The 13,472-nt window shown below is 46.1% G+C and overlaps 1 protein-coding gene across 1 annotated transcript in view; it reads left to right on the top strand.

Moving 5' to 3' along the window:
- The window catches only part of RNF126 (ring finger protein 126), a 108,866-nt gene that overhangs the window by 45,779 nt on the left and 49,615 nt on the right, over nucleotides 1–13,472 (top strand). Inside the window, exons 2-6 of the mRNA XM_086946738.1 lie at nucleotides 5,838–5,896; nucleotides 10,786–10,849; nucleotides 11,415–11,659; nucleotides 12,875–12,943; nucleotides 13,039–13,108. Coding sequence (XP_086802864.1) covers nucleotides 5,838–5,896; nucleotides 10,786–10,849; nucleotides 11,415–11,659; nucleotides 12,875–12,943; nucleotides 13,039–13,108 — 507 coding nt within the window. The remainder of the gene's footprint in view (nucleotides 1–5,837; nucleotides 5,897–10,785; nucleotides 10,850–11,414; nucleotides 11,660–12,874; nucleotides 12,944–13,038; nucleotides 13,109–13,472) is intronic.

A 13,472-nucleotide genomic window follows, 5' to 3' on the forward strand; every position in this document is an offset into this window, starting at 1 on the left:
TGCATGGACCCGTGTGAATTGGGCTCTGGCACGAGCCGAGCCCGGTTGCAGCTTGCGGAACCAAGACCCAATGGCTGTTCCATGATAACGCGTATCATATCGGTAACTTCGGTATAGCGTTATCAAGACATGTCGAGTAAGGTGTCATACGAATCGGGATGCTGCCCCCTCACCAATTCTGGCGACGAGGTTAGCATTCCGCCCTTCTAGAGGGACACGACATGTACGTAACTGTGAACCCCGGTTAAAGTTAACTCAAGCCTCAGCTCCACAAAATGGATGCTGCCACCACAGACACGAGTCTGACCTCCTTACTGCTGGGAGTCCTTCCAGCGAGGGTAGCTTGGACAAAGGGTTTCCTGTCCAGGGCGGTGTTCGCACCGTCCCAGACAGGGTTTGTGTATTCTGGGTAGGTAGGGCTTTGCGAGAAGGTGACTGCGGAGTGGCACCCCGGTGCTCACTACGCATCTGCTGGTCAGAACCAGTTCCAGGGGCGCGCAGCCCCTGACCTGGGGAAAGTCCGGCGGGGGAGAGGGGTGTAACTACCCCCCTTCTTGGTCCCGCCCCTAGGGCAGGACCTAGTCATGTACCCACCCCTTTCTTTAGGATAAAGGCCGGAGCGGGGACCCTTCCAAATTAGATCATCTTTGAATCAAGAATACTTTCTACGAAAGGACTTCGAGACTCTTCTTAAGAATTCTCCCTTGTGGCTAAGGAGTAGTCACCCTGCATTAGCGGGCACCATTTAAGAACTCTGCGGTTTGCTGCAAGTCCTTCCTCAAGGATCCGACGGCCCAGCTCGACGAGAACCGGCTTCCCTGGCACCTCTGACCTCTACCCACGTCGTCAGCTCAGCTGAGATCTGTGGGTGCGACAAGACCTCGAGGGACCGGCCATCATCAAAACCTGCACGCTTTTTTTTTAAACAGCACGACCACCGAAGCAATTCTCTGGTGAGTGCTCTGGGGTCCGAGAAGCCCCGACCCTGAGCAGCTCCAGCACCGAAGTGCAGTCTCCCAGCATCTCCACGATCTGCGTGGGGCCCTTCTGCTCGCTGCTCAGCACGTTGTCTGGTCACTAGCCGCTGGCTTGTGTCCTTCTTTGACGACATCCGACAATCAACGCTGCTGGTCTGGTTGCTCCAGACTGGCCTTTGCTTCCTTCTTTGAGAGAAGCACCCCGGACCCTCCTGGTCCACTCAAGACGCCATTTTAGGCCCACCACGTGGCCCTGAAATCTGCCAAGGCTTGTTGCCCCAATCCTGGGCCCAGCGACGCCGACAGCATCAACCTTCGTGGGACAGCTCGCACCTCCATCCTGGTCGCCGACAACGCCTCCTGGTCCGTGAGACTGCAGAGCCTAGCGTCGCCCACTCACCTAGTCGAGGTGACGGCCATCCGGTGCCTTCCTGGTACCCTCTGACTACTGGCTAGTAGTACGAACTTGGTCCCCTCTGCTTTCAGGTATCAACGATCACTGATCCAGGCTTGGATCTCTACGAACTATTCATCACTGGTCGCCGGCCAGCAACTCCTTTTCTTCCGGCTCCTGGCTCGTCAGCGAAGACCCCGACGCCTGTAAGACTTGTGCAGCCGCAGCCCTCGTGGCTAGGTAACTTCGGCATTTCGGTGCCTGCATAGCCTCCTTACTCTAGGGTCCCGAGTCCCTCGCTTCCGACTTGCCTTATCGGGTCCGCCCGAGACCATTAGAACTTTCCGTGCCCTCGGGCATTTGTTTTAATTGTGCACTTGAAGTATTTTCCTAAGAGTTTTGTTCTGTGCTTAGTACCCTGTCCTCATAAAGAGTACAGGGCTGTTGTGATTCTAATAAATACACTGTTTATTTTCATAACACTTGTGTGGTGTCCTTTCACTTGGTGTTCAAGGGGTATGTGATGGTATAACAGCTGGCTTAACACGCCCTCTAGAGTTTAGCCCGAAGACTGCTCGTATCCACGCTACTAGGATAGCTGGTCTAAGGTTGACTTACAACCAATCACCATAAGGGTCGTTTGGACCGATGCATAGTGGTCGCTAGAATAGCGAACGCTGCATATCGGGCCAACTTCTCACAACAACCATGACTGGTTTCGTCATACTTGGGTCACCTCGGGGATAGGTTCCTTGTGTCGTGTAGTGCAGTTAGCACTTGGCCGAGGTTTGGCCATACCAGTTTCACTTGGGTTGGCATGGAATGCTTCAATTAATTTCGGGCACTGCCGATAGCTCAGTGCCCCATTCCTGCATTTAAGCTCACCCAAGCTCTTACAAAACTAACACCACATTCCTTCACATCCGCTGTTTCTTTTCCCTCCATTCCCTTACCACTTTGACACCCGTACGTTTTGTTTACGTTTTTCGCTTTAAAGCCATACATTTTCACGATACTTCACGGAGTGTGTGCATTCTCAATACATACATAAAATGCATTCTCAATACATACATAAAAACAGCAGTTCTTTGTTTCAGTAAGATTGGCAAATGTGTTGAGAGGCACTTGTGCTAAAGGCAGCACACATTGGTGTGACATTTATTTATATATATATTCACTGAAAAAACCATAGGTTTCACACCAGTTATAGTTAGCTGGAAATTTTACTGATATAAAACCATTGAAATTCCCACGTTATAGTTAGTCGGACTCACTATAACTTGCGCGTGCAATGCACTGCTGATGATGTCTTAATAAGCCAGTTAACCAATCAATTTTTAAAAACCATCCATTTAGACACTTATTTAAACATTTATTCTTCCATCAACTTTTACATATACATATATAAAATATATTTATTTTTCAGAAAGACACACATTCAATGGATGGTGTCATCAGTGATGTCATGAGTGATGTCACTGACCATGTCATGAGTGATGTAATATGTGATGTCATCAGCAGTGCATTGCACGCGCAAGTTATAGTGAGTCCGACTAACTATAACGTGGGAATTTCAATGGTTTTATATCAGTAAAATTTCCAGCGAACTATAACTGGTGTGAAACCTATGGTTTTTTCAGTGAATTTCATAGGTTTTTTAAATGCTAATTCCTTTCTATATCGAGTTTCTAACCTTTTTTTTTTTTTTTTACAATTTGCTGTTTTTTTGTAAGTATTCATTTTTTTTATATAATTTTTTTCTTTTGCGCTCTGGGTGCGCGCTCCGGGAAGCTTTCAGCTAAGCGCTCCGGTAAGCTTTCTGGTGAGCTTACCTGAAAGCGCACCCAGAGCGCTACTGTCGTTCGTGAAAAAAAATATGAATGAAAAGTTAATAATAATGCAAAACTTTTCGTACTATACAAATAAAATCAGTTTTTTTTAATAAGGAAAATGATTATGCATTTCTGTAAAAGTTTGATGACATCACTTCGGCGCGCAACGTAAGTGCCCTCGGAAGCGCCTACGTTCGCGCCGCGTAAACGCACGCAGAAGCGCCTACGATCGCGCCACGTGTGCGCCCCGGAAGCGCCTCCGATCGCGCCGCGTAAACGCACCCGGAAGCGCCTACGATCGCGCCGCGTAAACGCACCCGGAAGTGCTCCGGAGCGCGCAGCGTAAGCGCGTCGGGTCATGTGACCCTAAAATAACACTTTTCATTGGTTGCTAACAGTTTTTTTTACAAAGAATGAAATCCCCACCCATTTCCTTCACTATTGCTTTGTACTTGGAGAGAGCAAGAGCTGTTCTGTGTACTATCTTTATCTCCTACTTTCCTGATCTACAGCAATGGCTGCAAGAGAGTCATCCAGCAGTGATTCAGATGCATTTGTAGATGAGGACCCTCCTAGGCAGAAGAAAAAAATCCATTTCATCTGGAAATTTTATAACATCCCTGAAGGTGAAAAAAAAGTCAACGCTTCAAAAGTAACCTGCAAAATATGTGGTAGTACTTTATCCAGAGGCAATCCTCTGAAAAAATATAGTTTTGGAAATGCCAATTTAATCAGGCATGTCAAAAGAAGACACCCAAACAACTTTGCGAGGGAGAGTGTCAGAGACCTGGCACGGAAATTACCCACAGATGGCGGCAGCACCTCCACTGGTGGAGCAACACCTTCGGGACCATCCCGTAGAAGAATGGTCCCTAACATACAGCCAGAGTTTGCAGGCATCAAATTTCTGTGCACGGAGTGTAACGAACTGCTCTGCTATGGGGAGCAGAGTGTTGAACTCATTGCCCTAAAGAAACAGCAACACCGCTGCCCTGACAGTCCCTAAATTTTCACATTTTTTTGCTCCTGTTGAGCCGTTTTTGAATCCCTGTTTTTTGTTTTTCCCTTGACAAAAATCCCCAAAAATTATAAAATTGTTTTAAAAAGTCTAAAAAAAATATAAAACAACAAAATCAAAAAAAAAGTTCTTTTCAGAACTACCTCTAATTTATAAAAAAAATGCATTTTTTTTTGTGAAAAAAAATCTGTCATTTTTTATCTCCATGGTACGCTCCCCAGTAAGCTCCCCGGTACGCGTACCGGGTGCGCCCCCGCGGAAATCGAAAAAAAAAATTTTTTTTTGAGGCCCCGCGGGGCCCTTTAATGGCCCCCACATCAAAACTAGGGGGTCAGAGGGGGTGTACTCTTCCCCCTTATTGTCATTTCCCCCTTTGTTTTAGCCACCTCTTGTGTCTCGATTTTACCGAGACACAAGATGGCGGCCGCTCCAGACTGTTTAGAATGTTTACAGACACCCAAGAGCCAATCAGCTTTCTGCGCGCAAGTCGCGTGTCGCGCCTGGAGCGCTCTCCGGTGCGCGCACCGGAGAGCGCCTATAGATATATATATTTTTTGGAACCTAAATTACTCAAAATCCACTGAAGCACATATCTTGAGACATAGCAAAGGCACATCGGGCTACCAGTCCCTACAATTTTGCCAAGTTTGCTGTATATCCATTCAGCCGTTCGAGCTAAAAGTGAAATCGACCGCCCTATGGAAATTAACATGGGGAAAGCGCGTTTTGGGACCCCCCTTTTATCTCGGCCCCCGCTTGACGTATCCCCCCCAAACTTTCAAGGAAGAACCGGAGCTCGACGAGGCCATTTTCAGGAAATTTTCAGGCAGATTCGTCAACCGGTGCCAAAGTTATTCCACATAGAATTTTGAGATTTAACATTGAAAAAAATCCTAACTATAACTACCTACTGGCGACCGCCAGTAGGTAATATATATATATATATGTTACTCACTTAATGGTATTCAACCGTATGTAACTGTCTTGACTCTCCTGTTGCCAGTTTCGAGGGTAGTTACTGTAATTCATCCTCCGAGATCAGAAGATGTGCTTTGTGATATTCTGACTGGGTTCTGTTTCCTCCTGTACAAGGTACAGCGCATCAGTCATGTTGCATAAAGCCAGGTGTGCAAGTATATGCTTCGGGGTCGCTGAGTAATCCACAGCTTCCTTCAAGGGACCTGTAACCATGGAGATGTTATTGTGGAACCGAGGTCACCTCCTCATTTGTAGGAGGGTTGCTACCCTACTGAGCACCAGTTTCCCCCCTCACGTTATAACCTCTTATGGATACACATCTCCTTTGTAGGATCTGTTTTCCTCACAATTTTGAGAAGGTTGTGCTCTGCCAAGGCTTTTCTGGAGGGCAAACAAGTACACGTACAAAAGCTGGTCTTCAATCTCCATAGGAGTGCAGGTTACTGCATAATGAATAGGAACGCTTGTCATGCTTTGCAGAGAAGGGCATGAGTGCGGCTCGCGGCTACATGTCTTGCAAAGTGAGCCATGCTTAATCTCACACTAAAGAAGTCTATATATCCTGTCCAGAAGTGATTGCCTTGGTGCCTGCACGTCCATCCATTCTTTTCTAACTTCTGGCTTTTTCTGTCTTTCAGGAGTATATTTGCCCAGCCTGCGAGTCCGGTTTTATTGAAGAGCTTCCAGAAGAGACGAGGTAATAGCTCTATGTTCCTAAACCTGCAGTTACTGACGATGTTCTGTAAACCAAACCTGAGAGCTCTGATTCCAGGCTCACCTTTTCTTTGTCAGGCAGAGACGATGAATGAGCACCAGAAAATTAGTCATTTTGCTGCTTCAATTGTAACGTTTTGATACTCGCTTACTAAATGCATTCAGACACTTAGTGAAGGGTGTGGGACACTGCAGAGCTGGAAGGGAGGGCAGGTGTGGACCAATGGTGGGGGGCTCTTTGGAGTGGAGAAGCAGTTCTGTTTGGGTAGAATTCAGTTTCAGATGAAACCCACTCATTTAAGTGGCCCTTTGAGTTAATTCTTTGGGTATTCCAATTTTGAAGTAATAGATCCTCTTTGGTTAAGGTGGAGGCCAAACGCGCAGTCCTGGCTGCTGACCCGGCTTCTCACCATTAAAACACTCCGATGTTCCTTAAAGAGGATGAAGGGTTAGGGACAGAGATGGAACCACAGCTATTCTGCTCTGTAGGAGAGGGGGCAGTAGATAAAAAGGTGAGAGTCTGGCTGTAAATGTTCTGGATATAAGTGTGACTATAAAGTTTCAGAACCCCATCATCCCCATGCCCCGGGACCCTGTAAGGGTGGAAACTAAAGGAAATCGAGCAGGAAACAGGCGTCAAAATTGTCAAAACAGTGTGTCTTCCAGATCTCCAGACGTGTTAAATCTCTCCTGAAAGCCACATTGATGAGTTAGAAGTAGGTTGTCCTGAAACGTGTAGGCTGAACACTTTTTCAAAATTGAGTTTTGATTGTTTCTGGTTGATTTGATTTGGTTTGTAGTGTTGCGAGTTGGATGGAGAATTGGGTTTTACTGATGTTTCATCTGGTTATTATAATAAAGTATAATTTTAGTGGTTTGTTGCTTGCTTCATGTTTTCTAGCTCATGGGCATGATTTTTCTGTAGTTTTTCATAAACTGAGGCTGTGCTTTTTGTTTAGCTTTAGTGAGCGGTATATTGGTATTTAGAGATTTCTTGTAATAGTAGTTGATGAGGTTATGAGCAATGTCCGGGATAGAGAATGTTAATGTTGTGTTCATCAACACAGAGGAAACGTTTTCTAGTAGAATAATAATAGGGGTGTCTGCCTGGAATGTTTGATGTGTCCTTTGGTTTGAAGAGCTGTTGTCTTTATTTGAATATGTAAGCTTAGTTGTCAGCAGGTGCTGTGACTATTGTTTTGGTGTTGAAGTTATGTGCAAGAATTCTACAAAGACGTGGGTATACTGTCAAAGGAATAGCAAGGCCTTCAAATTATTCCATGCAGAGCGATGTGACTGTGTTGCTCTTTCTATTAAGGAGATCATTTCATCAGTTGAGTGGCTAAGTTCTCAGAGGAAGTAATGAATTGTGAAAGTTTCCTATTCAAAGCCCTGTTTGAAAAGAAAGTGATAGAACTGAAGCATAGGCTTCTGGGGAACGGTATAGAGTGCGAAAGACCTCAGTAGGGAGTGGGTCCGATGAAAGCGGGGGAAACGCTTGAAAAAGAACTGACTGGGAAATCGGGTCTAATTGAAGGAATGTACAATGTTGAACACTTCCTGTAGTCCTCAGTATCTGTATGTGTCCTTCAGTGCGTTGTTGGCTGTTTCAGTAGTTTGAGAAGATGTGAGATGCAGCTTGAAGTCACAGTATCCTAAGCCCATCACTGTTTGAGTTATTTCCTTGAAAGGAAGTTCAGATGTTACTTAGTGTAAGTTAATGCTGTGCATTTTGAAAATTTCTCACATTAGGGAGTGTAGGAAGCTGGATTTCTGTTGCAGTAACAATCCCCCCACCTCCCTTTTTGCCAGACGTGTGATGCAACTTGACTTGATGTGCTCTGGGTCCCTGCCAACCCGGTTCCCAGGGCCTGTGGTCTTTCCCAAAACTATACCCTGTACCCCAATTGACACTTCTCTGGCCACAGGTAAGACCAGGGAAGGCCTCTTAGGGCTAGAGAACATATTGTGCCACCCTTGGAGATCCGCTACCTTAACACACACACACTGCCATTGCAGGCTGTGTGTTTTGGTGCAGAGAATAGAGTCGACATGGCACACATACCTGTGTGCCATGGCTGCAACCCACTCCCTATGGTATAGGGAAGACACCCTTCTAGATGGGTGCACTATACCACTGGTGAGGGTACAGTTGCATGAGCACAGTACCCCCTACAGCGTCTAAGTCCATTCTTAGACATTGTAAGTGCAGTAACGCCATAAAAGAGTATATGGTCTGGGAGTTTATCATTACGAACTCCACAGCACCATAATGGCTTTTACTGAATTCTGGGAAGCTTGGTATCCAACTTCTCAGCATACTAAACCCACACTGATGCCAGTGTGGGATTTATTATACAATGCACACAGAGGGCATCTTAGAGATATCCCCTAAAAAACGACCCGCCTCTGGTGGGTTCCCTGACTGGTAAACACCAGCCTGCCACCACAAGACATGTTTCTGGACCCCCTGGGCTGGTAGCCTTCGCTTCCTGGGCCCAGAAACAAAGCCTTTCTTGGGAAGAGGTGGACACACCTCCCCCAGGCCAGGAAGTGCTATCTGTGGCAGGGGAGCTTCAAAGGCCTTGCAGCTTTTATAATGCGACCCCCAGCCTCTCCTGCTATAAGGAGCAGGCCTCCTTCAGGTCTCGCCCCCTTTTGAACGTGAAGACTGGTGGGAAAAATTAGCACAGCGCAGAAGGTGTGCCCCTCCTCTGCCAACCTCATCCCACAGATAGGGGAGGCGAGATGAAGCCCACTCTTCAGTGCTTGCCATCTTGCAGATGGTAGGCACTCTCCATTAAGGATTGTGCCCACTCCCCCACGTGGGGGGTGAGCACACAAAGGGTGTAGTCACCCGAAGGTCAGTAGCTGTTGGCTACTGACCTTGAGACCCCTAAAACGTCCCCTAAATGCAGTATTTAGGGGGCAGCCATGAACCAGAAAAGCAGATTCCCACAACCTATAAAAAAGGACGAAAGAAGATGCCCAGCAGAGGAGACTACAGAGAATAACTGACTTGGCCCCAACCCTATCAGCCTGTCTGCATTTTCCAGAGATCCTGCCCCAAAAGTTGCTTGTCCTGCAGCCTGCGACCTCCAGAACCCCTGGGAAGAACAACTACCTTCAACAAAGACCGGATCTCTTGTGAACAGCAGCTCTGTTCAAAAGAAACTCCCAAGATAGGCTCTGAACCTGCTGAGGACAAAGAAAACCACCACTGCACCCAACACCTTTGTCCCAAATCCTGTCCCAGCGAGGTGCTCCAGCGTCCGAGTCCACTGTGGGTTGACCCCTCCAGGACTCTCCAACGTTGCATGCAACCTCTGCACGGAGACCACCCCAACTGTGAGTGGGCCGTTGGGGTAAAATCTGACCTCAAAAGACAACCCTGCATCCAGCAGCCCTGCTGCTGGAGAAGGGGACCTGAGGTGCACCTACGTCCCGAGCCCTCCAGCATACCTGCTCAGCTATTGATTCCTCCTGGAAGACTTCCGGACAGCCTGCAGCTAAAAACCAAAATCGGCAATTCTCATTGAAAACAACGGGGCACCTGATGCCAAAGCAGCACCCTGCACCCGGAGACCCCTGTGCCGCTGTGGGTGCACCTTTTGTGCTAACTCGAATCCCCCTTTGCCCTGAGCCTTATTCCAGGAGCTTGTGGCCTGCTCGTGAGCATCCACTTACCCAAGGCCACCTATTCCCCGTTGGATAACATTGGATCTCGGAACTCTGCACCCAGCTACCCTGGTGCTGCTGACAGTGCTTTTAGAGTGCATCCTCGACCCTAGGGGATCCCTGGTTCTAACATCAGAATACAAACTCCAAAACCCAAGTACTTACCGATAACACTATTTTCTCCCACCGGAGTACATTGACTGCTTTTTTTGTGAAAAATCTTTTAAGTGTGGAGTTGGTTTGTATGAAACCCCTAAGAAACTGCAAATGTACAAAAACTGAATTATTTACATTTTCTCTAGGAAATGTTCCAGTGTGATATCTAGTCCTATCAAAATGAGTTGAAAAGGTAACTTAAAAGTAATCTGAAATGTAACTTAGAGTAATCTCAAAAGTAATTGTAAAGTAATATTGACTGACTTACCTGTAAACCAATTGCATCCAACTGTATTTCAATTGTATTCAACTGCATTATACCTGCAAAGCATTACTTCACTTAACTGCACCAGGCCTGGCTTGGTTCTAGAAATAAAATATAACTAAATAATAATTTTATACAAACAAATTGATCTGAGTTCAGTCTTTTAATGTGTGACATTATTTAGTTTGTACAATAAATGCTTAACACAACCCTCTGATGAAGCATAACTACTCGTACACAATACCACAAATAGAGAGTAAGGTATTATCTACTTTTAATTCTGCCTACCATTTGGGTTCCACTGGATTCTGTGCACACTGTACCTTACTTCGGTATAGTATATACAGAGCCAGCTTCCTACAGGGAGCTTTTAGAGCAGTAACAGCTTTGCATCATAGGGGTGTTTACTGTCCACTTCCACATTCATGCAGCCTTGTTTAATTTCGCTCTTTCAGTATGTATCAGGTTAGAGTTTGATTGTGAGAAGAATGTTGATGGTGTCAAACCTCCTTTAAACATACACCAGGCACAGGCCCAAACAGATGATTTTACACACTTCTCAGTAGGTCGAAATCAAGGGAATTTTTGGTGATGTGGTGGGTGAAGTGGCTTTGTGCATTCTATCGGTAAGTAATATTTGTAATTGTACCTTTTTGGAGTATCATCCTCCTTAAAGTAAGTTTTTTCTCCAGTCCTTTCTTTCAACTCTCCTCCTACATGGATTAATGTTTTACCTTGCTTAAATAAGAACGCCTAACCTATGTTTTCTTCAGAAATGCAGAAAATGGCTCCAGCTCATCGGCCCCAGGCAGTGACCAGAATCGACACCCATTTGAGGTAAGTGTTCCATGTCCTCAAAGCACGGAAAAAATATTTTGTTCCACTGTACACATTCCAGACCTCCTACGTGGGAACTTGTATTCTTAGCCGCCAAGGGATGAGTTTGTCTAGCTACAGTTTGTTGTGCGGCAGCATTTGAGTTAATTTTTCTGCCCCCCAATTGTACCAATCCATACAGCCAGGTGGGCAACTAGAAAACAGGCTCCAGCCTCCCACAGTTCTTTTGTAATACTCTTAGCAGAGGGTACCTCTTTTGCATTGCCTGTTCAATGCCATTAGCACAGGAGACTGCCCAGAAAGCACCCTCCTCCATCATACAGACAATGTAAATAATTAACCCCTGTACAGGAGCCAAAGCAATACATTTACCCTGCAGAGTGAGTGTGCGTGTATGCGTGTCCAGGCTTCCAACGCCTCTTCTGTTTTCTTATTCATTCTATTTTTAGGGAGTGGTCTGCATATAAACAGGTGTTTTGTGGGTGGTGGTGTGACTTTGTTCACTATTTAATAACATCTTGAAAAGGGCTGATGGCAGTCTTCAACCACATTATTCTCTCCACAGAATTTGGACCAGCACATGTTCAGTTTGCCACAGGGCTACGGACAAATTGCCTTTGGCATATTTGACGACACCTTTGAATTTCCTGGTTTTGGGTCCAGCTCAAATCCTGAGGACAACCGGGACGCTGAGAACCGAAGAGAGCGGGAACACCAATCTCGTCAGCGGTATGGTGCCAGGCAGCCGCGGGCACGTCTTACAGCACGCCGTACACCAGGTCGACAAGAGGGTGTCCCCACTCTAGAAGGGTGAGAGGGTCTTATTTCCTTTGACAAATCAATTGGTCAGGAGTGAATGCAGCCCTTTTTTACATGTCCCTTGTATTATAGGCAGGCTGGGGGAAAAGGGCAAAAAACAGCACCAGCAGTCATGTATGAAAAGCAGGGCCTCGATGATCCTGGTTTTGCCTTAAAAATATCTCAACTATATCTTGTGATATCTCCAAGACAAAGCTGGGCTCGAGTTTGCATCCGTTTCAGTAGACATTGGTATATCATTTATTGGACTTCCAGAAACATGCCAGAGCTTGACTTGAGAGGTTCCAATCTCTGTTGGGCAGGTAAATATGTGCTGATCATCAGCTCTTGTTCTTTAGACGTCCCTTCTTTGACTTCTATGTGGTACAATTGATTAGAAGGTCTGAAATCTACAACAGCTGATTGACACTCATCAGTGATGTCTTCTGCCATGCGATTCTGAGTTCCCTGGGATTGGCGGTAGACCGGAATCTGTAGTTGTCCTTGGCTTTTATGTGTAGACATCGAAAGGGAGCGTATACCCTACAACTGATGATAGGATTGCTGAAATGATTTCGCTCTCAGGATAGGGGAAACATGTTGACTCTCAATAGCCATTGGGCGGAACAAGTTGTAATGGTAAGAGTTTAATGACATGTCCACGTCCTGTGTACTCATCTGCCTGTGTTAAGAGTGTCCCGTTTTACCCATATCCTCTTGTGTATGTTTTTCTTTGTTCTTAAGCGCTGCTGCTTTATTATTTCATAGATTTGGTTATTTTAATATTCCTTGTCCAATGTCCACATTCAAGCTTAATGGATCTGCTTTTCAAAAAAGGAACAGATATCTCCAGAGATTGTTTTCAATAGAAACCTCTCCAATCCCATCTAAATGACAGCAGGGTAAAGCACAATTGCTGTTTCGGAAGAAGGCTTTTAATATTTAAGACTAACTGTTTGGCTAACAATTCTCAATTGCTTTAGGCACTTGGTACATAAAAGCAACAGTCACCTTTGGAGTGATGCTGTGAAATGCAATTCATGCAGATAATAGTTGGTGTATGGGGTACTAGGAATAAAAACCCCAAGTTGCACGTTTGATTAATAGCCCCCATAATCTGGGCCAGTGTTTGGGGTGGGAGGGGCTTGCACATTTCGAGGGTTTGTCTGTGAGTGGCCCTGAAGCATCTCTTACCTGCGGGCTCACCTACCATTGTCTGCCTTTCAGGATCATTCAGCAATTGGTGAATGGAATCATTGCACCGACGGCCATGCCAAACCTCGGAATGGGACCTTGGTGAGTTGCAGGCTGCCGGCACCATTCGGAGGGGGGTCTCTGATGGGAGCCCCTCTGTTGGACATTAACCTCTGCTCGTCTCCTTCCTCCTCCAGGGGGGTCTTGCATTCGAATCCGATGGACTACGCCTGGGGTGCCAATGGCTTGGATGCCATCATTACACAGGTAAGACTTGCACAGTGTTGGTGGTCATCTTGGGATATGGGGCCTTCATGAGAAACTTCAGCAGGCCTGGATGTGGGTGTTGCAAGATTCCTCTCTTTACTTACGACTTAATAACAACTCCTTCATCTTTTATTTTCTGTGCATTTGGGTCCGGGCCTCATCCTCTCCTCAGATGGTATGTGACTTTGACATGCAGCTTTCTGTTTCATTTATCTACTTTGGAGCTGTCCCTCTTGTTAAAAAGTCTGAATGGGTGGGTTTCTGCCTCTTCATCATTTCAGATGGTAGGCAGATGTGAAGTCCATGTCTCTTGCTCTCCCATGGTTTCCCAAACTCCTCTACATGTCCGCTTCTTCTCCTCATG

This window comes from Lissotriton vulgaris, chromosome 12 (assembly GCF_964263255.1).
Source record: "Lissotriton vulgaris chromosome 12, aLisVul1.2, whole genome shotgun sequence".
Taxonomy (NCBI): Eukaryota; Metazoa; Chordata; class Amphibia; order Caudata; family Salamandridae; genus Lissotriton; species Lissotriton vulgaris.